We start from the raw sequence: 27210 nt of genomic DNA, 5'->3' as shown, positions 1-27210 counted from the left end.
CATATGGGGTGAGGAATGACAGCAATCATTTCTCTATTTGCTATTTAGTGGTATCCAAGATTACTACTCCTGCAAGACTTCAGACCAAAAAAAAAAAAAAAAAAATCTATTTTTTTAATTGGGAAATACTGAATATTGTATCTTTCACACTGAGATTAATTACACTAGCACTTTGAATGTTCTGAGAAGTCTTGGGATTTTTGTAATCTAGCATTCCCTAAAGCCATCTGATCATGGTGCCCTTTTTCTTCAAGACTGTTAATATCCTGGGGCTCCTGGGTGGCTCAGTCAGTTAAGCATCTGACTTCAGCTCAGGTCATGATCTCACAGTTTGTGAGTTCAAGCCCCACGTTGGGCTCTGTGCTGACAGCTCAGAGCCTGGAACCTGCTTCCGATTCTGTGTCTCCCTCTCTCTCTGCCCCCTGCCCTGCTCACACTCTGTCTCTCTCTCTCAAAAAGTGAATAAACGTTAACAACAACAACAAAAAAAAGACTGTTAATGTCCTTGGGAAATCTTAATCTAGAGTACATAATCTAGAGGAAGTTAATTCAGAATTTCCAACAGATGGAGAGAAAAACTTACTACCCCGCCATCCGCAATCAGGGGGTTTTATGGGCTTCCATTTCAGCCACCTTAGAAGGATGAAGTACTCCTTATTGTCAACTCCTATAGTGCTCCAAAGTTCAAGCTTCCCATCAACTGTATTTCCTGTTCTGCCACTTTCTTATGCCAAACAGGAAGGATCAGGCCTGCTCTATTATGAAGAAGGTAGAGCAGAGTTACTGCTTTAAAAAAAAAAAATCCATGATTTTTGGGGAACCTGGATGGCTCAGTCAATACAGCATGCAACTTTTGCTCTCAAGGTCATGAGTTCAAGCCTCATATTGAGGGCAGATTACTTCAAAACAAAAATTTAAAACTCCATTATTTTAAAGTTATGACTTTAAATGCTTATATTTAAGTATCAGATGTTGTGAGATAGGGTGCCTGGGTGGCTCAGTCAGTTGAGCGTCCAAGTCTTGATTCTCTCTCTCCCTCTCTTTCTGCCCCTTGATTGGAAGATGCACATAACTTAGTAAACAAATATTTTCCAAATGATCGATGGGTGATGATTGAAAATCACGTGGATGAAAGATCCATTCAAAGTACAAGATAAAGGGGAGCCTGGGTGGCTCAGTCGGTCAAACAACTGACTCTTGATTTCCACTCAGGTCACGATCTCACAGTTGTGAGATGGAGCCCTGTGACAGGCTCTGTGCTGGGAGTGAAGCCTGCTGGAGAGTCTCTCTCCCTCTCCTGCTGCCCCTCTCCTGCTTGCGCGCGCATGTGCTCTTTCTCTCTCTCTTAAAAAAAAAAAGCAAGATAAAAATAAAAATTTTAATGTACAGATCTTAACGTAACAAAAATAGTTTCAAATCCCACATTGCAAGTAACCTTTAGGATGCCGCTACTTGTTGAGTTTTGGTGCAATAACAAAGAAGAATATCCATAATTATCTGAAAAAAAATTAAAATGTTCCTCTTTCCAATTACAAATCTAAATGAGGCTGGATGTTCTTCATGTACTTCAACTAAAACAACATATTGCAACAAACTGTATGCCGAAGCAGATATGAAAATCCACACATCCTCTATTAAGCCAGACATTAAAAGAGATTTGTAAAAATGTACAATTCCACTTTTATTAAGTTTTTTTATTTGGAAAATAGTTATTTTTCATGAAAAAATGTTTTTACTTAACCATTGGGTTATTATTTTGAGTGAATTAATAGCTTAAATTTTTGTGTTTTAATTCTAATATGGTAAATATCAATAGATACAACCCACATAAACAAAAGCTCTTTAGGGGACCTCAATTTTAAAAACATAAAAAAAAAAACAAAAAAACCTTGTATGGGCACCTGGGTGGCTCAGTCAGTTAAGTGTCTGACTTCAACTCATCTCGCGGTTTGTGGGTTCGAGCTCCCCACTGGGCTCTCTGCTATCAGTGTAGTGCTATTAGGCCCACTCCGGATCCTCTGCCTCTCTCTCTGCCCCTCCCCTGTTTGTGCTCTCTCTCAAAAATAAATAATATTAAAAAAAAAACAACCTTGGGAATAAAAAGTTCAAGAACTGCTGCAATAGAGGTTTCTTTCTAATACATATAAAGAGGTACAGAGGAAAGATTTCTAACTAGAAAGCTGTTTTCAGGGCACCTGGGTGGCTCAGTCGGTTAAGCATCTGACTTTGGCTCAGGTCATGATCTCGCAGTTTGTGAGTTCAAGCCCTGCGTTAGGCTCTATGGTGACAGCTCAGAGCCTGGAGCCTGCTTTGGATTCTGTGTCTCCCTCTCTCTCTCTGCCCCTAACCCACTTGCATTCTGTCTCTGTCTCTCTCAAAAATAAATAAACATTAAAAAAAAAAAAAAGAAAGGAAGCTGTTTTCCTATTTTCAAAAACTGGCAGAATACCTATTTGCCCAACAGAATGCAAACTCCACGTAAGCAGAATAGGTACATCTTGTTTTCCATGATTTCCCTAGGGACACGAAATCTTCAGGTTTTTGAATGGAAAGTGACAAATATATTTCGGAACTCAATGTACATATATGTAATACGTACACATGTACATATATGTAATATGTACACATGTACATACCTACATCCCTTAAATATTGTCACATACAATGATTTTGTTTGTTTAAAAAAAAATCAACATTCCGGGGTGCCTGGGTGGCTCAGTAGTCACTTAAGCCTCTGACTCTTGATTTCAGTTCAGGTTACGATCTCGCAGTTCATGGGTTCGAACCCACATCAGGCTCTGCACTGACAACACAGAGCCTGCTTACGATTCTCTCTCTCCCTCTCTCTCTGTCCCTCCCCCACTGTACTCTCTCAAAATAAATAAATAAACTTTTTTAAAAAACTCAACATTCCACACTCAAGGGGTGAAGTTTTTTTTTTTTCTTCAAGAACCACTGACCCAAAGAGGGATAAAAACTCAATAAAGTACTTCACTTTGTTTCTGAAATTATGTTTCTCTTCACCCTCTAAATTAATGACCAGGTCCCCAAGATTCTACTTCATAAATGTAACAAGTTAAAATACTCAAAGAGAGGGGCAACTGGGTGGCTCAGTCGGTTAAGCATCTGACTCTTGGTTTCGGCTCAGGTCATGGTCTTGAGTTTCCGGACTTTGAATCCTGTGTCAGGCTCTGTGCTGACATTGTGGAGTCTCCTTGGGATTCTCTCTCTCCCTCTCTCTCTACCCCTCCCCCACTTGCTCTCTCTGTCTCTCGAAATGAATAAACTTTAAAAAATTAAAAAAATATTAAAAGAGAAAGGAAAATGAGGACAAAGCAGTAGGAAAAGGAAAAAAGAGACTGAGCAAAAGGCAAATGGGAATTTACATATAATCCTTTTTAAAAACTTCTGGAATCCCAAAATGACCCTTGCCCAAACGGAGTCCTTAAACAAGTCACTAACGGAAGTGGTGTCTACATACCTGGCATTTCCTAAGCTCTCGCTTTAGCTGCAGAATTGTCACATGCTGTGGTCCTTCTTCCAGGTTGCCGACGCCGTGGCTCCCTCTGAAAGAGGTGAACACCGCCTTCCTGACATCCTGGGTCATGTTAAACCACTCCTGCAGTTTGTGTTGCTGCTTTTGGTTCAGTCTGACAGCACCCTTTAAGTCCACCAGGAAGGTAAAGGCTTCCTCTACACAGGTTTGGTAACTCTGACACTCTCCTTGTAGCTGAGCTACTTGTTCCTCAAGAGACCGGATCCTGTTTTTATCAGGAGTCCCCTCTTGATGGATCTGGCTGGTTTGGCTGATGCTATCCTGCTGGCTTTGCAGAGCTTCTCGAAGCAACTTGATTTCAAATTCCATTTCGTCCATACGGTCAGACTCGGGGCTGAAGTTTAAGGTGGGTTTGTTTCTAATATTGCGTGCTCTGTTGGCATATTTGAGGGAATTTAAGGACTCGTCAAAATCTGAGGAGGATGGGCTGACGCAAGTGATCATGACAGTCTTGGCACTGCCTCCCAAGGAATCTTTCAGAAGCCGGGTGATTTTAGCGTCCCTATATGGAATATGGGAGCTCTTCCTGCGTGGGTCCCCAAGAGCACTGATTACATTTCCTAAAGCCAACAGCCCACTGTTGATCTGAATGGATTCTTTGAACCGTTCGCCAGTGTTCCCGGTTTTAGTTACTCTTTCCGAGCCCGCCAAATCCACAAAGTGGAACTTTGAGACAATATGCCGATGGGAATACCATGATCCATCTTCAGCTGCCTCTGTATTTTTCTCTACTTGACAAATGCTGATTGTAAAAATTGCATGTGATCTACTGGAGTGCTCGTTCATTTGGGTGGTACCTGTATGCCTGGCTGCATTCCCCATCTCCAGGAGACTCATCACCTCATCTGCATTCTCCACGTGACATTCCTTGGCCCCAACAATCACTTAAAATAGCAACAGCAAGTTTTTAAACCAAATTTTAATCAAAACCCAGTAGAGTTAAACTTAACCACAACAGTTATTATTTGCTAAACTTCCCAGGCTAAGAACGTGTCTTAAAAAATCAAGAGCATTTCAAACAATAGTGACAGCAATATCATTAAGTAATTTTGGATAATCTCCCAAAGGAACTATTTTAATAGACGGCACTCATTTTGATATTTAAATTCTAAAAGATATTATATGTGTGTGTGTGTGTGTGTGTGTGTGTGTGTGTGTGTATTAAACAATCTGGTTTCTTTGGAGTCACATATCACACTCAATTCTTTAAGATGACTGAGAAAAGAAAAACCCTTTAATCCAGTATTTTGACTTATAGAGTCTAACAGACTTATTTAAATAGATTAATTAAATATTAACTCAAAAGAATTAACTAGTAGTAGATTAATTAAAAGAAATCAGTTTCTTTTGAGTCTTCAAACCATCCTTAGGTTTAAGGGTTTTGGTACTGTGTGGTCATAACCAACAATACATGAAGATTTCAGTATAAATAAATTGGCTATTCATTTTAAAAACAGGCTTAACCTACGTAATATCAGAGTATAAGATAAACAAACATGTTGGCAATTCACAAAAAGCAAAAAAGTTTCTATTTCAACAACAGCAGAATAAGAGCCAAAAATAAACCAAAGCTTACCACCCACATTATTTGTTTATATCCAAACATATTTCAAAAAGAAGAAGGTGGATTTGGGCTTTGAATCAGAGTCATAAAGCTCCTGATTCTGTGCTTGAATTACAGAGCCATGGTTCCTCTTTATTCAGATCCGATTATGTCACTGTTTTCTTGAAAAATAATCATTTTGCTTTCATTATTTCCATCATGACACTTTCTTAACAACCTAGTTCATTGAAAGTTCTAAAGTACTTATACTACAAACAGGGAATGCTAACATATCACCAATTATAAAGTATGACAATGTAACTGTAAATCAAAGGATAACTTTCATAAAGTTTTTTAATGTTAGGCTACAGCTTAGCACTATCCATGGTCCTCAAACCTATCTGCAAATCATCTGGAAGCTTTATAAAAGAGAAAGTACTGATGCCCAGGCCCGATCAGACAAATTCATCAGGATTTCTGAAAAGCAGGGCCCAGAAATCAGTTTTTTTTTTAACTTTTTAAACGTTTATTTATTATTGAGAGAGAGAGAGAGACAGAGAGTGTGAGCAGGGGAGGGGTAGAGAGAGGGGGAAACACAGAATCTGAAGTAGGCTCCAGGCTCTGAGCTGTCAGCACACAGCTCGACGCGGGGCTCGAACTCACAAACTGCGAGATCATGACCTGAGCTGAAGTTGGTCACTTAACCAACTGAGCCACCCAGGCGCCCCTGGAAATCAGTATTTTTTAAAAAGCTTCCATGGTGATGCTAACTGTGCAGCATCCAGGTTGGATGCCAACCAGTGCTTTACACGAAGGAACTAAATAAGGATGTCAAAGAAATACATTTTGGTTGTGAGTGGAATACCGTATAAAACATACGGCAATTTGTCTTAAGAGCATTTGTCACATCTTTCCAAAACTTTTGCAGGACTGATAACAGCTATTAAGTTTATCAGGGGTGACAGCATATGGGCTATTTTACAATAAATATGTATTATTTTTGTATCTTTAACAAAAAATAAAAACATTCAAGAATTACCTTTTATATGACACAGAAGCTCAAAACACTGGCCTAGATTCTGTCCAGAAAAGATAAACTACACTGAATTATCTAATAAGACCATAGACTACCATGTATGCTTTCTTTCTAAAAAACAAAACAGGGGTGCCTGGGTGGCTCAGTCGGTTAGGCGACCGGCTTCAGCTCAGGTCATGATCTTGCAGTTCATGGGTTCGAGCCCTGCGTCAGGCTCTGTGCTGACAGCTCAGAGCCTGGAGCCTGCTTCGGATTCTGTGTCTCCCCCTCTCTCTGCCCCTCCCCCACTTGTACTCTGTCTCTCTCTCTCTCAAAAAATAAATAAATGTAAAAAAAAATTAAAAACAAAACAAAAACCAATTTTTTCAAACATTGAGGAATTCCAGGGCTGCCAAGCCAGGGCTAAAAAGGCAACAAACTTCACTGCCCCCTGCAGGCAGTTTGAACAACCTTACAGTCCTACTGCGAGGAGATTCCCTCAAGGGTACACTCCTCAAGCAGGATCCTTTTTCTCCAAGAAGGTTCTACCTAAGTATCCTTTCTTAGAAACACATCTAAGTCATTGTTGTTAATAATAATGAAACTCTGGAAACTGCTTAAATGTCCAACAATGGAATATTAAAGTATAATACATTTAGAAGACAAATTACCACATGACCATGAAGACTCATAACTTTGAGAAATATTTAATGTTGTGTGAAAATGCTCACCATATAAATATCACATGAAAAAATAAGATGCGATGCTATATGTAGGGTTGCAAGTATATTAAAAAAAATTATACATGCATGGGAAAAGAAATCTGGAAGGAAACACACCAAAAACAGAAGTTACTTTTTCTGGGTTCTGGGATTAAAGCTGATCTTTAATAACTTTCTTCCTTAAACTTTTCTATGTTTTCAAAATGTTCTATGTTGAACATATAACCCTTTAAATCAGAAAAGCAGGAGGTGCTATTCTTTAAAATACTTGCATTTTGACCCATTCGAACCTTCTCCCATTTCCAAACAAATTGATATTTAATGAGATTAACAAGTTGCTAGCATAGAAAGTCAGATCTTGAAAAATACAACAAAGTACAGGACAAAATCAAAGAGGACAAAAGGAGAATCTTAGATCAACTTGGACAAACACCAAAGGGAGAAGCCATCTCCAATCTGGGAGAAACTCTGGGAGAAAAAAAAAGTACAAATACTAATTTAGCCTATTTCAAAGTCTCACTGATCTTCAGCCCAGAGCGGGAACAATTATAGAATATAAGTATCTTGAATTACAACTTACTAACTTCATCTAACCAACCAGTCTGAACTACTTTTCACCTGGGTGATTTAATGGATATTGAGAATCAAAAAGGTATTCAATTTTAAAGAAAAAACAAATTCCTTTTGCTTCTATGTCTGTTTTAAAGATTCTTTGCAATATATCCAGAAACTGAATTAAATCACATCTTTTTGGTAATGAAGGCAGTCAATGCTATTTACCTGTGTTTCCTTTTTCATCTTCTCGGATGTGAAGATCCTTCATAGATGTTTCCAATTCTAGAAGATCTCTTAGGTCTTCCTTATATACTTCTATATAAGACACTTTGATATTAAAGTCAGTGCTAGAATTTTCAGAGATGTTTTGAAATATTTCTTGGATAGCTCGAGGAATGATACCCTTTTGACCCTCCACAACTGAAGCTAAAAATTTAGAGAAAGAAAGGACATCTGAAAATTAAAATATAAGAAAAGCCAAAACCCCAAATTTATAATGTATACATCTATTTTCTTACATTTCTCTATATTACAAATTTTTTAAAACTGTAAATTATAATATTGATGTGTAAAAGTTTCCACAATTAAAAAAAATTTTTTTAACGTTTTATTTATTTTTGAGAGAGGGAGAGACAGAGCATGAACAGGGGAGGGTCAGAGAGAGGGAGACACAGAATCTGAAACAGGCTCCAGGCTCTGAGCTGTCAGCACAGAGCCCGACGCGGGGCTCAAACTCATGGACTGCGAGATCATGACCTGAGCCGAAGTCGGCCGCTTAACCGACTGAGCCACCCAGGCGCCCCAACAATTTTTTAAATAGTTTTAAAAATTACAAGGTAAAGTGTGAAACAAGTCAAAGAACAAATTGGGACTTAAGGTTAAATAAGTTAGGTTAATTTAGAAACCTACCCAGCATTTGTAGCATTGTTCCATAGAAAATAAGTTTCAAGCGCAAAGGGTTAGCTTGCAAATGAACCTTAAAAATAACTAGCTTCCAGGTTGAAAATTACCAATGTTTAGATTTTTGGCAACAAACATCCTGAAAATGTGAACCTCTATTAACTTGGACTACCTTTCACCTAATTTAAGATGCAAGACTGCCATCGTGTGGCAAATAAAGGAAGCTGTAGCTTTTTCTAATACAAGAGAGAGTGAAGATTCTTTTTTGAGAGTTTCCAGGAACTAGCCAATAGCATTACCTATGAACTACAGTGCAATATACACATTGTAGATTACCCAGAATATAAAGTCGATTAGAAACAGCTCATTCATTTCCCACTTCAAAAGATAACAAAACACAATAATTCAAAACTTACCAAAACACTGAATTTCAAATATTTATCATAAAGCTTCAATAGGTATTTTGGTAACCTAAATGCCATATTTTCAACGTTACACTTATATTCCGGACACAGCTTCGGAGAGAGAACTTGTAAAGTTTTATACATCAACAGCTATCATTTAGCTATTGTATGTTATTTAAAGAACACACAAAAGTTTCTAGAGAATGTTCTAGTTTCTGGTACAAGTCAGTAAATCCAAGGTTCTGAGAAGCAGGAAAATGACTATTAGTTTAAATAGGCATCCTATTGAAAAAAAAAAGATTATTCTGCCTCAGGGCCTAGCATGGTGCCCTAGGCACTACAAATGCTCGATAAATTATTTATAGGAGGAAAAAACAGCATTAGTTAAAAATCAGACAGCAGGGGTGCCTGGGTGGCTCAGTCGGTTAAGCATCCGATTTCGGCTCAGGTCATGATTTCACAGTTTGTAGGTTTGAATCCCACATTGGGCTCTGCACTGAAAGCTCAGAGCCCGGAGCCTGCTTCAGATTCATTCTCTCTCTCTCTCTCTCTCTCTCTCTCTCTCTCTCTCTCTCTCTCTGCCCCTCCCCTGCTCTCTCTCTCTCTCAAAAGTAAACATTAAAAAAAATAAAGTAAAATAAAAATAACAAGTAGCAACAATGAACTACTGGGACCTCATTAAGATAAAAAGCTTCTGCACAGTGAAGGAAACAATCAGCAAAACTAAAAGGCAATGGATGGAATGGGAGAGGATATCTGCAAATGACATATCAGATAAAGGGTTAGTATCCAAAATCTATAAAGAATTTATCAAACTCAACACCTAAAAAACAAATAATCCAGTGAAGAAATGGGCAAGACATGTTTAGACACTTTTCCAAAGAAGACATCCAGATGGCTAACAGACACATGAAAAAAATGCTCAACATCACTTATCATTAGGGAAATACAAATCAAAGCCACATGAGATACGACCTCATACCTGTCAGAATGGCTAAAATTAACTCAGGCAACAACAGATGTTGTCACTTATATATAACACCCAGTGCTCATCCCAACAAGTGTCCTCCTTATTGCCCCTCACCCCTTTAGCCCTTCCCCCCACCCAACACCCTGCTGGCAACCCTCAGTTTATTCTCTGTATTTTAGAGTCTCTTATGGTTTGTCCCCCTCCCTGTTTACATTATTTTTCCTTCCTTTCCCTTATGTTCATCTGTTTTGTATCTTAAATTCCACATATGAGTGAAGTCATATATTTGTTTTTCTCTAATTTCGCTTAGCGTAATACCCTCTAGTTCCATCCACGTTGTTGCAAATGACAAGACTTCATTCTTTTTGATCGCCGAGTAATATTCCATTGTATATATATATATACACCACATCTTCTTTATCCCTTCATCAGTCAATGAACATTTGGGCTTTTTCCATACTTTGGCTATTGTCAATAGCACTGCTATAAACATTGGGGTGCCCCTTCGAAACAGCACTCTTGTATCCCTTGGATAAATACCTAGTAGTGCAATTGCTGGGTCATAGAGTAGTTCTATTTTTAATTTTTTGAGGAACCTCCATACTGTTTTCCAGAGTGGTTGCACCAGTTTGCATTCCTATCAGCAGTGCAAAAGAGTTCCACTTTTATTCAACATAGTACTGGAAGTCCTAGCCATAGCAATTCGACAACGTAAAGAAATAAAAGCCATCCAAATTGGTAAGGAAGAAGTCGGTTAAGTGTCTGATTTCGGCTCAGGTCATGATCTCATGGTTTGTGAGTTGGATCCCCACGCTGGGTTCTGGGTTGACAGCTCGAAGCCTGGAGCCTGCTCCAGATTCTGTGTCTCCCTCTCTCTCTGCCCCTCCTCTGCTCACACTCTATCTCTCTCTCAGAAATAAATAAAAACTGGAATGGAGGAACTATGGTCCATTCCAATTGTAGAATATTATATAGTCTGAAAAAATGAGTAAATTTCTATGACACAAAAGTGAAGAAATGAAATACTTTATATTGTTAAATGCAAAAAGAAAGTTATAGAAATAATGGTATAATAATTCATTAAACAAAACAACAAGAATAAAACTACATGCATATTTGTAAAATGCCTAGAAAAATGTCTAGAGCACTCTAGAATACTATGCATCAAATGGTTATTTCCTTGGGATGAGACTGGTTTTCATTTATTTTAGTTTCTTTTTTTTTAATGTTTATTCATTTTTTTATGGGGGAGGCAGGAGAGGAGGACAGAAGATCCTAAGTGGGCCCTGCACTGACAGCAGAGAGCCCGATGCCGGACTCAAACTCACAAACTGCAAGATCATGACCTGAGCCAGAGTCTGACACTTAACCAACTGAGCCACCCAGGCACCCCTAATTTAATTTCTTAAGCATCACTTGCAATTCTTTTTACAATGCACATTATTATAATTTTTAAAGAGCCAGGGAATAAGTTTCTAGAAAGATTCCTTTAAAAAATGAGAGAGGACCCAAATAAACAAAATTACTAACAGAAGGGAAGAAATAAAAACCAACACCATAGAAATAAAAGCAAATGTAATAGAATATTATGAAAACCTATATGCCAACAAACTGGACAGCTTAGAAGAAATGGATGAATTCCTAGAAACATATAATCTATCAAAACTGAAGCAGGAAGAAATACAAATTTGAACAAACCAATCACTAACAATGAAATTGAATCCCGACAAACAAAAGTCCACAACCAGACAGCTTCACTGTGAATTGTACCAAACATTTAAAAAAGAGCTAATATCCATTCTTCTCAAACTATTCCAAAAAATACAAGAGGAAGGAAAACTTCCAAATTCATTCTATAAAGCCAGTATCACCCTGATACCAAAACCAGATAAAGACACCACAAAAAAGACGATTACAGGCCAAGATCTCTCATGAATATGGATGCAATCCTCAACAAAATATTAATAAACCGAATTCAAAAATATATTTTAAAAAATCATACACCACGATCAAGTGGGATTTACTCCTGGGATGCAAGAGTAGTTTATAAGCTGCAAAATAATCAATGTGGTATGTCACATCAGTAAGAGAAAAGATAAAAACCATATGATCATTTCAACAGATGCAGAAAAGCATTTGACAAAGAACATCATCCATTCATGATAAAAACCCTCTGCAAAGTAGGTCCAGAGGGAATATATCTCAACAAAATAAAGGCCATATATGAAAAGCCCATAGCCAACAAGATATTCAATGGTAAAAAACAGAGAGCTTGTCCCCTGAAGGTCAGGAATAAGACAAGGATGACCACACTCACCACTTGTATTCAACATAGTACTAGAAGTCCCAGCCATAGCAATTTGACAACAAAAAGAAATAAAAGGCATCCAAATTGGTAAGGAAGAAGTAAAACTCTACTGGCAGATGACACAATACTATATATAGAAAACGCTAAAGACTCCACCAAAAAACTCCTAGAACTGATAAATGAATTGAGTAAAGTCACAAGATACAAAATCAATGTTCAGGCATCTTTTGCATTCCCATACACTAATTATGAAGCAGCAGAAAGAAAATTAAATAATCTCATTTACAATTGCACCAAAAATAAAATATCTAGGAACAAACTAAACCAAAGAGGTGAAAGATTTGTACTCTGAACACTATAAAATATTTATGAAAGAAACTGAAGACACACAAAGAAATGGAAAGATGCTCCATGCTTATGGATTAGAAGAACAAATACTGTGAAAATGTCTATACTACCCAAAGCAATCTATACATTAAATGCAATCCTTATCAAAATACCAACAGCATTTTTCACAGAACTACAATAATCTTAAAATTTGTATGGAACCACAAAAGACTCTAAATAGCCAAAGATATCTTGAAAAATAAAAACAAAACTGGGGGCACCTGGGTAGCTCAGTCGGTTGAGCATCCAACTTCAGTTCAGGTCATGGTATCACGGTTCATGAGTTCAAGTTCCACGTCAGGCTCTGTGCTGACAACTCAGAGCCTGGAGCCTGCTTCAGATTCTGTGTCTCCCTTCCTCTCTTCCCCTCCCCTGCTTGCATTCTGCCTATCTCTCTCTTTCTCTCTCAAAAATAAATAAACATTTTAAAAATTTTTTAAAAAGGGGGGTGCCTGGGTTGGCTCGTTGGTTAAGCATCAGACGTTGGCTCAGGTCATGATCTCACAGTTCGTGGGTTCAAGCCCCGCATCGGGCTCTGTACCGACAGCTCAGAGCCTGGAACCTGCTTCGAATTCTGTGTCTCCCTCTCTCTCTGCCCCTCCCCCACTCACACTCCGTCTCTCACTCTCAAAAAATAAATAAAAAACATCTTAAAAATTTAATAAAAAAATGTAAAAAAAAAAGAAAGAAAAACAAAACTGGAGGAATCACAATTCCAGACTTCGTTACATTACAAAGCTCTAGCAATCAAGATAGTATGGTACTGGTACAAAAACAGACACATAGATCAATAGAACAGAATAGAAAACCCAGAAATAAACCCACAATTATATGGTCAATTTATCTTCAACAAAGGAGGAAAAGAATATGCAATGGGAAAAAGACAGTCTCTTCAACAAATGATGTTGGGAAAACTGGACAGCTACATGCAAAAGAATGAACCTGGACCACTTTCTTTCACTATATACAAAAGCAAAGTGAAAGTGGATTAAAAACCTAAATGTGAGGCCTGAAATCACAAAAATCCTTCAAGAAAGTACTGCCATTAATCTCTCTGACATTGGCCATTGCAACTTCTTACTAGATACGTCTCCTGAGGCAAGGGAAACAAAAGCAGAAGCAAACTATTGGGACTACATCAAAATAAAAAGCTTCTGCACAGCAAAGGAAATAATCAACAAAATTAAAAGGCAACCCTACTGAACGAGAGAAGATATTCGCAAATGACATCCAATAAAGGGTTAGTATTCAAAATATGGAAAGAACTGATACAACTCAACACCCAAAAAACAAATAATCCAATTTAAAAATGGGCAGAAGACATGAACAGACATTTCTCCAAAGAAGACATCCAGATGGTCAACAGATACCTGAAAAGATCCTTGAGGGGAACCTGGGTGGTTCAGTCAGTTGAGCAACTGACTCTTTAAAAAAAAATTTTTTTGGGGGGGCGCCTGGGTGGCTCAGTTGGTTAAGCGTCCGACTTCAGCTCAGGTCACGATCTCACGGTCCGTGAGTTTGAGCCCCGCGTCGGGCTCTGGGCTGATGGCTCAGAGCCTGGAGCCTGCTTCCGATTCTGTGTCTCCCTCTCTCTCTGCCCCTCCCCCGTTCATGCTCTGTCTTTCTCTGTCTCAAAAATAAATAAATGTTAAAAAAATTGTTTTTAATGTTTATTTTTGAGACAGAGATAGAGACAGAGCGTGAGTGGGGGAGGAGCAGAGCAAGAGGGAGACACAGAATCCAAAGCAGGGTCCAGGCTCTGAGCTATCAGCACAGAGCCTGCCACGGGGCTCAAACCCACAAGCCATGAGATCATGACCTGAGCTGAAGTCTGACGCTCAACCAACTGAGCCACCCAGGCACCCCAGCAACTGACTCTTGATTTCAGCTCAGGTCATAATCTCACGGTTCATGAGTCTGAGCCCCATGTTGGGCTCTGTGCTGACAGCGTGAAGCCTGCTTGGGATTCTCTGTTTCCCTCTCTCTTCCCCTCCCCTGTTCGCACTCTTTCTATCTCTCTCAAAAATAAATAAATAAACACTAAAAAAAAAAAAAAAAAGATGTTCAACATCTCTCATCATCAGGGAAGTGCAAATCAAAACTACAATGAGATATCGCCTCATACCTGTCAGAATGGCTAAAATTGACAACACAAGAAACAAGTGTTGGTAAGCATGTAGAGAAAAAGGAACCTTCTTGCACCATTGATGGGAATACAAACTGGTGCAGCCACAGTGGAAAAAGAGTATGGAGTTTTCTCAAAACTTTAAAAATAGAACTGCCTAATGATCCAGTAATTGCACTTCTGGGTATTTACCCCCAAAATACAAAAACAGTAATTCAAAGGGATACCCCTTTGTTTAAACCCCTATGTTTATAGCAGTGTTATTTACAATAGCCAAACTATGGAAGCAGCCCAAGTACCCATCAATAGATGAATGGATGAAGAAGATACCACAGATATATATAATGGAATATTATTCAGCCATAAAAAATAATAAAATCTTGCCATTTGCAAGGACATGGATAGAGCTAGAGTGTGTACTGCTGAGCAAAATAAGTCAGTCAGAGAAAGACAAATACCATACAATTTCACTCATATGTGGAATTTAAGTAACAAAACAAATGAGCAAAGGAAAAAAGAAAGAGAGACAAACCAAGAAACAGACTGTTAACTATAGAGAATAAACTGACGGTTACCAGACGGGAGGTGTGTAGGGTGATGGGGGAAAGAGGGGATGGGGATTAAAGAGTACACTTAACATGGTGGAAAAAAAAATGATTCTTTTAAAAAATAAAAAGATGGGCGCCTGGGTGGCTCAGTCGGTTGAGCGTCCAACTTCGTCTCAGGTCATGATCTCACAGTTCGTTGAGTTCAAGCCCACGTCAGGCTCTGTGATGACAGCTTGGAGCCTGGAGCCTGCTTCCAATTCTGTGTCTCCTCCTCTCTCTGCCCCTCCCCTGCTCATGCTCTGTCTCTCTGTCTCTCAATAATAAATAAATATTAAACATTTTTAAAAATATATATTAAAAAAAATAAAAAGAATAAGAAAACCGAGAGGATAAAATAAAAAACTGTTTCTAAGGGTGTTATCAAGTATAAAGTACTTTAGAGCAGCTATAATTTTTTTTTAAGTTTATTTATTTATTTTGAGAGACGGGGGGGGGAGGGGCAGAGAGAGAGGGAGAGAGGGAGAATCCCGATCAGGCTCCGCACTGTCAGTGCAGAGCCTGATGCAGGGTTTGAACTCATAAACAGTGAGATTGTGACCTGAACCGAAATTAAGAGTCTGTCACTTAACTGACTGAGCCACCCAGATGCCCCAAGAATAGATAAACTTAATAACTTTTTCCCTTAAGGAATTAAAACTGTATGTATGGCTTCTTAATAAAAAACAATATAGCTATATTTAAGTCACCAAGCTCTAAACATAACTCCTATTAGTAAAAAGAACATACTGAGTCTTAAAGATCACAAAACATTTGCCAATTAAAAATGGGGCTACAGCCCTAAAAAAAAAAAAAAACAAAAACCCACAACTTATAACAGAAAATTTGAATTTTTTGAGACCCTAAAATAACCTAGTATCTTTAACCTCTTAATCCTATGTCATACTGATTCTAAAAATGGTGGTGTGGGGGGGTACTGGGCACTAACGGCCTCTCCATTTAATCTTTGCAATCAGGGCTTCCTCAACTCAGCCAGACTCCAACTCTACCCCTCACCAGTCCCTACATGTAATAAGAGATGTTTCTGAGAGTCACATATTCTATATTTGAGAAGCAGGAAAGTAGAAAATACATTAAGAGTCATTACACGTATACAGAACGTAGCAATAATTTTAGACAATAATACATATATATGTACAACATTCAAAAGTTTGCATTTAGTAAAAAAAAAAATCAATACAGTAAACAAGGCCTCAAAAGAGGAATTGGCGGGGCGCCCGGGTGGCTCAGTCGGTTGAGCATCCGACTTCAGCTCAGGTCATGATCTCACAGTTCGTGAGTTCAAGCCCCGCGTCAGGCTCTGTGCTGACAGCTCAGAGCCTGGAGCCTGCTTCAGATTCTGTGTCTCCCTCTCTCTCTGCCTCATCCCCCTGGTGTACTCTGTCTCTCTCTCAAAAATAAACAAACATTAAAAAAGTTAAAAAAAAAAAAAAAAAAAGAGGACTTGGCATTCAATCCCAGCTGTCACTAGCCCTCTAGCTGAGCAAGCCCTTCAGTGATTGCTCCATGGCTGGAGCTCCTCACTTATAAATAAAGAGAGATGATTTTCAAGGTTCCTTCCAGCTCTACAAGAAATCCTAACAATTTCGCCTTTTCCAAACTAGAATTACAAGCAGGAGAAACTATATTCTAAAATATTCAGTATTTAAAACAGAAATCTGTATTTATATGTGAGGTGATGGATGTGTTAACTACATTGGAGGAATACTTTGACAACGTTTACATTCATCAAATCATCATGATGCACACTTTAAATATCGTACAATTTTATTTGTCAATTGTACCTCTATAAAGCTGAAAAAATAAAATAAAAATTGGCTAAAAAATAGGGGGAAAAAAGACACTTTAAACCACATAACAAATTCTACCTACTGCCTCTAAGTCTTGGTTGTAAGACTCTGATATTTACAAGTGGACTATGTTAAAAGACCAAAATCTGGTCATGTTAACTCATTTCTTTCTACTTGAAGTTCTGTTCAAAATGACAAAGGTTTGTCAGAGGCAGGGAGTGGGGGAAATGGGTGAAGGTGGTCAAGATGTAAAAACTCTTGAGTTATAACTAAGTTCTGAGGATGTAATAATATACAATATTGGTGACTGCAGTTAACAACACTGTATTGTGTATTTGAAAGCTGCTAAAATATTAGCTCTTAAAAGTTCTTATCCAAGAAAAAGAAATTTAGAACTATATGATATGATCGATGTGAACTAAACTTACTGTGGTAATCATTTTGCAATATATACATGTATAGAAATCATTATATTGTACACCTTGGACTAATATAATGGTATATGTCAATTATATCTCAATAAGACTGGAAAAAAATGGAAAGGGCTGAACACTGAACATTATCTTAAACTTGTTTCCTCAAGCAAATACAATAAAAAACTGTTGACTAAAACACCAATATTTAAAAATAAATCTTTCAAAGATGATGATCTCATGAACTCACCTGACTATCCTTTATTTCATTCAAGTAATATGCTGAGCACCTACTATATTTTAGCTTGATTCTAGTGTCTCAAATAAAAGTCAAAGGTAGGACGAGAATCTTACCAACATGGCCTCCTCCAATGGTGTAGGTCTTCCCGGATCCAGTTTGTCCATAGGCAAAAACGGTTGCATTATAGCCCTCAATGAGCGACAACACTAGTGGCTTTATACATGCATTATAAACTTCATCTTGAGTGGAATTCTTGCCAAAAACAAAATCAAAAGTAAAGACTCTATCTCTCCCAATGATAATTTGCTGGGTGTTTGGAATAACTCTCACACAAGCTTGATGATTATGAAGAACTTCTTTGCATAGCAGAGGTCGGATTCTTACAGCAACTTTTACTGGTATTTCTTCCATAGCAACTTAGATTTTACTTAATATTCAGTATCTAGTGTGAGAAATATCCATTTTATGTAATTTCTGGACTCCTGTGTAACAAAATAAAAACAAAATTTAGTTATTGACTTCTCTACCCTAATAAATTAACCATCTTCTCAAGCAAAGTCCATTAAAGCAGGTTTTCCTCCAATATAAGTCGGTTACAAAGAGTAAATCTGTCTTATAAAAATACACCTATAATTTACAGATGAAATGTCTGGATTTATTGCAAAACAATCTAAGGAGTAGAGGCCATGAGTTGGTAAATGATGCAGCAAAGTGATAAGTGCATGGGATTCTATTGTGCCATTCTTTCTGTAGTAAAAATAGGTTTCCCAGTCCATTAATCTAAATACTGAATAACTGGAGAGTTAGAAAATTAAGACAAGGAAATAACCGAATAATTGTACACCCGTGTTGAAAGAAAACCCTTTACTAGATTTTATAGCTATGTGCTGGAAAGTAACATCTTTTTGCCACAAATATCAGAAATAAATCCATGAAAATAGTCTCAAGGATTTCTATGATATAACTTGAAACCAAGTTATTGATTATTCAAAAATAATCAAAACTAACTGAAACACTGCTTTTCTACTTCTAAAATATGGTATACTTATTTCTGAAGACTTCTGGTAGAATTAATACATTAAAAAATAAATTGCCCACTATACTTATAAGGAACCTGAAAAATTTTTAAAAATTCCACTTACAGTAGCATCAAAAAGAATATAATACTGGGGTGCCTGGGTGGCTCAGTCAGTTAAGCAACAGACTCTTGATTTCAGCTCAGGTCACGATCTCATGATTCATGAGACTGAGCCCCACGTCAGGCTCTGTGCTGACAACACAGAGCCTGCTTGGGATTCTCTCTCTCCCTCTCTCTGCCCCTCCTCCACTCACATTCTCTCTCAAAATAAACTTAAGGGGTGCTTGGGTGGCTCAGTCGGTTGAGCATCCGACTTCGGCTCAGGTTGTGATCTCGTGGTCTGTGAGTTCAAGCCCTGCATCGAGCTCTGTGCTGACAGCTCAGAGCCTTGAGCCTGCTTTGGATTCTGTGTCTCCTTCTCTCTCTGCCCCTCCCCCATCATGCTCTGTCTCTCTCTCTTGTCAAAAATAAATAAGCATTAAAAAAATAAATAAATAAACTTAAAAAAATACATAGGAATAAGTTTAATAAAAGACATGTAAAACTTATACTCTGAAGATTATAAAAGATTGTTGAAAGTAAAGAAGATCTAAATAAATGGAAAAACATCTCATGTTCATGGACTGAAAGACAGTATTGTTAAGATGGCAATATTCTCCAAACTGATCTACAGATTCTATGCAACACCTATCAAAATCTTAGCTGAACTGCAGAAATTGACAAGCTTATCCTAGAATCCATATGGAAATTCAAAGGACAAAGAATAGCTAAAACAATATTGAAAAAGAACAAATTTGGAGGACACATTTTCCCAATTCTAAAACCAAGCAACAGTAATTAAGACAGTGTGGTACTGGTATAAAACAAACTAAAAGATCAATGGAGAAGAATTGAGAATCCAGAAATAAACCCTCATATTTTGGGCAAATGATTTTTGACAAGAGTGCCGAGACAATTCAATGGGGGGAAAGAATAGACTTTTCAATAAATGGTCATAGGACAACTGGATGTCCACATGCATAAGAATGCAGTTTGATTCCTACTCACATCATATACAAAATTCAATTCAAAATCATTCATAGACCTAAATGTAAGAGCTGAAACTTATAAAACTCTTAGAAGAAAACACAAGAGTGACTCTTAGTAACGTTGGATTTGGCAATGGTTTCTCAGGTGTAACACCAAAGCAAAAGCAATAAGCTTCATAAGGAAAAACAGATAAAATGGATTTAATCAAATTTAAAAGCTTTGTTCCTCAAATATATAAAAGTGGTTAATAAGCACAGGCAAAGATGCTCAGCATCATTAGCCAGTAGGGAAATGCAATCAAAACTACAATAAGATTACTACTCTAACCCCACTAACACAGCTATAATCAAAAAGACATCATATAGCAGACACATGAAAAGATGCCCAACATCACTCATCATCACACAAATGCAAATCAAAACCACAATGAGGTATCACTTCACACCTGTCAGATGGCTAGAATCAAAAAGACAAGAAATAACAAATGTTAGCAAGGATGTGGAGGAAAAGGAACCCTCAAGCACTCCTGGTGGGAATGCAAACTTGTGAGGCCACTCTGGAAAACAGTATGGAGGTTCCTCAAAAAATTAAAAATGGAATTACTATATGGTCCAGTAACTCCACTACTGGGTATTTACCCAAAGAATATGGAAGTACTAATTCAAAAAGACATATGTACCTGTTTCTTGCAGCATTTTTTACAATAACCAAGATATGGAACTATGGAAGCCACCCAAGTGTTAATCAATAAATGAATGGATAAAAAAGACATGGTATATATGGGGTACCTGCGTGGCTTAGTCGGTTAAGCATCTGACTCTTGATTTCAGCTCAGGTCATGATCTCATGATTCGTCAGATCAAGTCCCAAGTTGGGCTCTGAACTAACAGTGCAGAACCTACTTAGGATTTTCTCTCTCCTTCTCCCCAGGTCACACACACACACCCTTTCTCTAAAAATCAATAAACTTAAAAAAAAAAAGATGTGGGGGATATAAATATACATAGTAAAACCTTGGTTTGTAAGCACAATTTGTTCCAGAAACAGGCTTGTAATCCAAAGTACCTGTATATCAGAACCACTGGCTCAGCTGTGATCATGTGATGTTCGGCATCATGTACTACTTGTATTGCAAGACATCACTCATTTATCAAGTTAAAGTTTACGAGAAATGTTTGCTCCTCCTGCACAACACTCACAGACCAAGTTACTCACAATCCAAGATTTGGCGGGGGGGGGGGGGGGGGGGTAATGGAATATTACTCAGCCGTAAAAATGAATGAAATCTTGACATCTGCAACAACATGGATGGACCGAGAGGGTATTATGCTAAATGAAATAAGTCAGATAGAGAAAGACAAATACCATATGATTTCTTTTTATTTCTTTTTTTTTTAAGTTTATTTATTTCTTTTAAGTAATCTCTACATCCAATGTCAGGCTTGAACTCACAACCCTGAGACCAAGAGTCCCATGCTCCACTGACTGAGCCAGCCAGGTGGCCCCCATATGATTTCACTTATATGTGGAATCTAAAAAACAAAACAAACAAACAAAAAGCAAAATCAGATCCATAGAGGACAAACGGACAGTAGTAGAGGGTTAGCAGGATGGGGGATGGACAAAATGGGTGAAGGGGAGTAGGAGATAACAGGCTTCCAATTATGAAATGAATGAGTCTTGGGGCGCCTGGGTGGCGCAGTCGGTTAAGCGGCCGACTTCAGCCAGGTCACGATCTCGCGGTCCGGGAGTTTGAGCCCCGCGTCAGGCTCTGGGCTGATGGCTCAGAGCCTGGAGCCTGTTTCCGATTCTGTGTCTCCCTCTCTCTCTGCCCCTCCCCCGTTCATGCTCTGTCTCTCTCTGTCCCAAAAATAAATAAACATTGAAAAACAAACAAACAAAAAAAAGAAATGAATGAGTCTTGGGGATAAAAAGTACAGCATAGGGTCAATGGTCTTGTAATAGCACTCCATGGTGACAGATGATAGTTATATTTGTGGCAAGCATAGCATAACATATAGACTTTCTGTTCACCTGAAACTGAAGTCACATTGTGTGTCAACTACACTTCAATTTTAAAAAAGGCTTCAATTAAAAAAAAAAAAAAGCAACTCCTGATTTCGGCTCAGGTCATGATCTCATGGTCGTGAGATCAAGTGCCGTGTTGGGCTCCACACTAGGTGTGGAGCCTGCTTGAGGTTCTCTCACTCTGCCTCTCCCCCACTCGCTCGCATTTTCTCTCTCTCTCAAAAAAAAAAAAGGATATTAATATATTTAAATTTTTTTAAGACAGTTCAAAATAAGTATTAGGATGTATAGAATATGGAACCTTCACATACTCCCAATGGAATTGTAAAATGATGCAGCCACTTCGGAAAAGTGTGGCAGTTCCTCAAAAACACAAGAGTTATTATGTGACCCAGCAACTCCACTCTTTGGTATATACCCAAGAGAAATAAAAATATATGTTTTTATGAAAACTTGTACATGAATGTTCAGTCTTGGTAGGATAAAGCTTACACCATATAAAAGCTAAAAAGAAAATGTAACAAACAGTCTATGATAATTTTCAAGTGCAGATAATGAAAAATAATCAGTTTGGGGTGTGGCTGGGCTCTTTCGCGAAGGAGAATCTTGAACACTATCATTAAGTAACCTAGTAGACTATTAGCAGACTAAAATAACATTTTCGGCACTACTTGCTATGGAGATGATAATGAAGACATATTTAATATTCACTAGCCTTTAAAAAACTCTGCAGCAGTACTGCAGATTATAATTTCGTGAGTGGGAAAGTCTGAAAAGGATCACAGTAACAAATACATTAGTCTACTAAAAGCTCAGAGAGTAAAAAAATACCCGCTCCCTTGGGCTGTAAAATCCCAAAACAGAGTCAACATGCTATGTGTAATGGCCAAAACAAAGAGATGCACCCAACCTTGTCACTTTTAATCATTCTAGTTAAAACCGGCTGTGAAAAAATACTCATATGTATGATAAATCCTTTCTTGTATCCTATAGGACTCCACAGTCACTTGGTACTGGAAACTTTTCCAAAGAAACTACAAAGATGCTGAATGAGTTGGTTCTCTCAAATGTCTCTGAACATCTATATTTGAAGTTTTTTATCATACAGATTAGCTTTTTAAAGTTTGTTTATGGCATCACATTAAAACAAAAGTCATAGTCTATGCTAAGTCAAACCTAACTACTTCCAACAAAACTGCTAAAAAAAAAAAGGTGCAGAATGCAACTGGGATATTTTCACTTTCTTGGTTTTTGCAATAGGAAACAATTTTGCTACAAGGGCAAATGAAATTCTATTCTATTCCAATAAATAAAGGCCCTTAAACATATGGCTTGTAAAAGAGTAATATTCAAGAATTTAAGCATTTAAGCATTTAAGCATTTAAAAAATCCATAGCATTTATACTTTAGATTCTGGTCAACTGCAGTAACCAGAAGCATGTGTATTGTCTCGCCAAGAAATGTAAAGAAAGGTGAAATCTGATTGGTAATATTTAGGCATACTCAGTGGAGTTTTGAAATTGAGTAAAGGCAAGAGAATCTTTGATCAATGATGCCATGTCACTGATCAAAAAGAAGTTTCTTCTAATACTGTTTCTATCCTGTCTAAAAATTGTGGTCTGTTAACTATATTTTTGTAAGAAATTTCCCAGCAAATTAACAATGAATCACAAAAGGATCTCAGAAAAGGTCCCAAATGCATAAATGACTAGATAAAGAATATAGAAAGTGAAGTGGAAAAACAAAAATGTGACAACTTGGAGGGGGCGAAGTGTTATTTAAAAAGTGTTTTGGTGTGCCTGCCTGGCTTAGCCTCGGAATCTGCTACTCTTGATCTCCGGATAGTGAGTTCGAGCCTTATCTTGGGTGTAGAGACTAAAACAAAAAAAAGTGTTTCAAACAAAGAATCTGGATACCCTCTCTTTCTCAATCAAACCTGCCTCTGAGGGAGAGGGCTTTCAGACTTCTACAGCGTTGCACCAAAGTTTCAACATCCGCAACGGAAAAAGGAGACCAGCGACAAAACGAAACCCCCAGCGGGGATGGGCCTTCCCATCCGGTTTAGCTCCCGAAGTTGGAAGCACCGGCACAAAAAACACACAGGATCAGCCTCGGTGGGGTCCCGTCCGGCGTTCGCTCACGTCCCTAATCCCCGGGCCTGTCTACCTAGGGGGACCCAACTTCCCCATGCCGTTCTCCAGGGGTCCCAGCAACGACCTCAGCTCCCTCCGACGCCCTCCCTCGGCTTTGCCGGCCCAACCGCCCCCGTCCCCGAGCCGTCCCGCGGCGGCCCCTGACGCCCGACCCCTAGGCGGCGCCCCCTCCCCGAAACGGCTAGAGCGCGGGCGCTGCGGCACTAGGGCGGGAGGGCGCCGCACTGCACCCGGCCGCATCAGCCCCGCCAGGCCGGCACGCCACTTACAGACCGGCTCGAGAAAGCCCTGATCTCCGGCGGCGAGCACAGTACAGGACTCCCCAGCTTCGCTCCGCCGGGCCGCCGCCGCCGCCGCCCGCGCCTTTGTTGTCGCGGGTTCTCCCGGCAACGGCAAAACCAGCAGCCAACGTGCCCCCTCCCGGCCGGCCGTTGCGCCGCGCCCCCGACGAGCCCCGCCCCCGACGAGCCCCGCCCCATCGAGAGGAGCGCTGCGCTGGCCGCCTAGAGACCACCTCCAGGTGTGGCTACAAAGCCAGCTCGCAGGGGACTGCTTTCAGCATGCCGGACCGAAGTCACTCCCCACCAGTTTGTAAACTGAACGTAAGAAAGATTCACGTTGCGTTTCCATATTTTAGCTGCTAATTCAGTTTATTTTTATTGAAGTAAAGTTCGTATAACATACATCGAGCCGCTTTAAGGTGTACATGAAGGCATTCTCAATGCTGTGCAACCATCACCTCTGGTTCCAAAACATTTTCATCACCACAAAAGGAGATCCCCGTGTCAGTTTGCAGCCTCTCCAGTTCCCCTCTCCTGCAGTCCCTGGCAACCACTAATCTACTTTCTCTGTCTGTATGAATCTACAGATTGGGGGCACTTTGTATTCAGGGTATCATACAATTTGTGGCCTTTTGTGTCTGGCTTCTTTTGCTAAACAATGTCTTCCGGGTCCACCCATGTTGTAGCATGTATCAGTAATTTTATTCCTTTTGATGCTGAATAATATTCAATTGTGTGGACTTACCACCTTTTATTTATCCACTCATCTCTTGATGGACACGCTGGTTGTTTCCACTTTTTGGCTAATATAAATAATGCTGTTAGAAACATTCATGTACAAGTATTTGTGCATGTATTTGTTTAACATCTGTTTCCAGTTCTTTTGGTATAGATCTGGGATCTGGGTCATATGGTTATTCTATGTTTAACTTTTCTAATTTACTTTAAAAATTTTTTTAATGTTTATTTATTTTTGAGAGAAAGAGCGTGAACAGGGGAGGGACAGAGAGATTGGGAGACACAGAACCAGAAGCAGACTTCAGGCTCTGATCTTTTTTTTTTTTCTTTTTTTTTTTTCAACGTTTATTTATTTTTTTGGGGACAGAGAGAGACAGAGCATGAACGGGGGAGGGGCAGAGAGAGAGGGAGACACAGAATCGGAAACAGGCTCCAGGCTCTAAGCCATCAGCCCAGAGCCTGACGCGGGGCTCGAACTCACAGACCGCGAGATCGTGACCTGGCTGAAGTCGGCCGCTTAACCGACTGCGCCACCCAGGCGCCCCCTTCAGGCTCTGATCTATCAGCACAGAGTCCCATGCTGGGCTTGAACTCAAGAACTATGAGATCATGACCTGAGATGAAGTCGCTCACTTAACTGACTGAGCCACCCAGGAACCCCTCCTATTTACTTTTAAATGCCTCAATGCCTCCCATTTTTAATAGCACAATCTAAGTGTTTTCTCCCAAGAGATTTTTCTTTTCTTTTTTAAAGTAATCTCTACACCCAACATGAGGCTTGAACTCATGACCTTGACATCAAGAGTCGCATGATCTACTGACTAAGCCGGGCAGGCACCCCTCACAATCTAAGCATTTTTTTTAATTAAAAAAAAAATTCTTGTTTTACATCTATTTATTTTTGAGAGACAGAGAGAGACAAAGCACAAGTGGGGGAGGGGGCAGAGAGAGAAGGAGACACAGAATCCGAAGCAGGCTCCAGGCTCTGAGCTGTCAGCACAGAGCCCAACGCAGGGCTCAAACCCACAAACCGTGAGATCATGACCTGAGCTGAAGTCGGACACTCAACTGACTGAGCCACCCAGGCGCTCCACAATCTAAGCATTTTCAAAAAGCATCCCTTCTCTCATGGAACTTAGAAGTGAAGGTGGAAAAAAAAGTGCTTAGTTATTAAATTGAATTACAAGTATCCCCTGCTTTTCAAAAGTTCACATTATACCTCTTGGCTGAAAGATCTACATTAGTTACCTCTTTTAATTAACTGAAGAAATCTGAAGAGGATTTTCGCTTTTATGATAAAAGGCAAAAGCCACAATAGGTTTGTTTGGCAGCCAATCTTTATAGTATAGAGGCAGCAGGCACCCGGGAAACAAGAGTGGCCCCACCAGCTGCCTTCAAGGGAACTATACTGAGCACCTCAGCATCAAGCCCCCATAGCTTTGAACTTGTCTGTGAGCATCTATGCTTTATCTCGATTTATTTTGTGCATCTGTTAGCAAGATGTGCCCTAAGGTATCAGAAAAGAATTAAGAGAAGGTATTTTGGGGTGCCTGGGTGGCTCAGTCAGTTAAGCGTCCAACTTTGGCTCAGGTCATGATCTCACAGTCTGTGAGTTCGAGCCCCGCGTCGGGCTCTGTGCTGACAGCTCAGAGCCTGGAGCCTGTTTCTTATTCTGTGTCTCCCTCTCTCTCTGACCCTCCCTCATTCATGCTCTGTCTCTCTCTGTCTCAAAAATAAATAAATGTTAAAAAAAATAAAATAAAAAATAAAAATAAGAATAAATAAAAATAAAAGAGAAGGTATTTGGGGGTCTTGGAATGCTCAAAATTTTTTCCATAAAAATTAAGGGTAATTGCTTGTTTGCTTTACACCATTTTGGCTTACAAAAGTTTTTGCAGGACCATGCTACTTCCGGGTAGCAGGGAAACCTGTATTTTGAATTTTTAAAACCCAAAGATGTGAATTCACTAATTATTTTGAATCTTTAGAACTCCTTTTTTTAAGGAGTTCCCCAAACTGTAAAGTGGATACCAGTCATTGTCATCTCCTCCCACACCATCCAGGATGACAGCAGAACAAAGCTAACTCCATTCCAACTCCAACCCTATCTCCTTTCAAAGTCTTTATAAGTGGGACTTGGGAGTGCCAAGGAGAGAGTCATGGGGTCTCGGCCTTGTGGCGTGGGGAATAGAGGGTTCACACATGAAAGGCTTTCCTACTAAGTCAAAGGAGGCTCTAAGAGTGACCCAGAGAGCTGCACCAAGAGGAAACTGGCCTTCTGGTGTCCTTCCCGCGACTAGGGGTAGAGGCTGGTTAATGGGCCTCTGTGCCTCTCTAGACTGAAGCAGAGCAGCTGAATGCGGCACGTG

At 39.2% G+C, this 27210-nt stretch overlaps 1 protein-coding gene across 7 annotated transcripts in view; it reads right to left on the bottom strand.

Moving 5' to 3' along the window:
* KIF27 (kinesin family member 27) overlaps positions 1-24243 on the bottom strand; it is a 98118-nt gene extending 73875 nt beyond the window's left edge. For 2 of the 7 annotated variants that reach the window (XR_008291223.1, XM_053205203.1), the window contains exons 1-4: positions 24092-24242; positions 17648-18016; positions 7617-7844; positions 3482-4440 (exon numbers count right to left, since the gene is read on the bottom strand). Coding sequence is in view for 6 of the 7 variants with exons in the window: in XM_053205203.1 (XP_053061178.1) it covers positions 3482-4440; positions 7617-7844; positions 17648-17945 (1485 nt within the window). In the remaining variant the exon portion in view is untranslated. Of the gene's footprint in view, positions 1-3481; positions 4441-7616; positions 7845-17647; positions 18017-20706; positions 20936-24091 lie in introns of all 7 variants that reach the window. The other 5 variants (XM_053205199.1, XM_053205202.1, XM_053205201.1 and 2 more) reach the window with 4 other exon arrangements.
* Positions 24244-27210: the final 2967 nt, after the last annotated feature.

The sequence above is a fragment of the Acinonyx jubatus genome, chromosome D4 (assembly GCF_027475565.1).
Source record: "Acinonyx jubatus isolate Ajub_Pintada_27869175 chromosome D4, VMU_Ajub_asm_v1.0, whole genome shotgun sequence".
Lineage (NCBI taxonomy): Eukaryota > Metazoa > Chordata > Mammalia > Carnivora > Felidae > Acinonyx > Acinonyx jubatus.
This window is presented reverse-complemented; position numbering and strand designations above follow the sequence as displayed.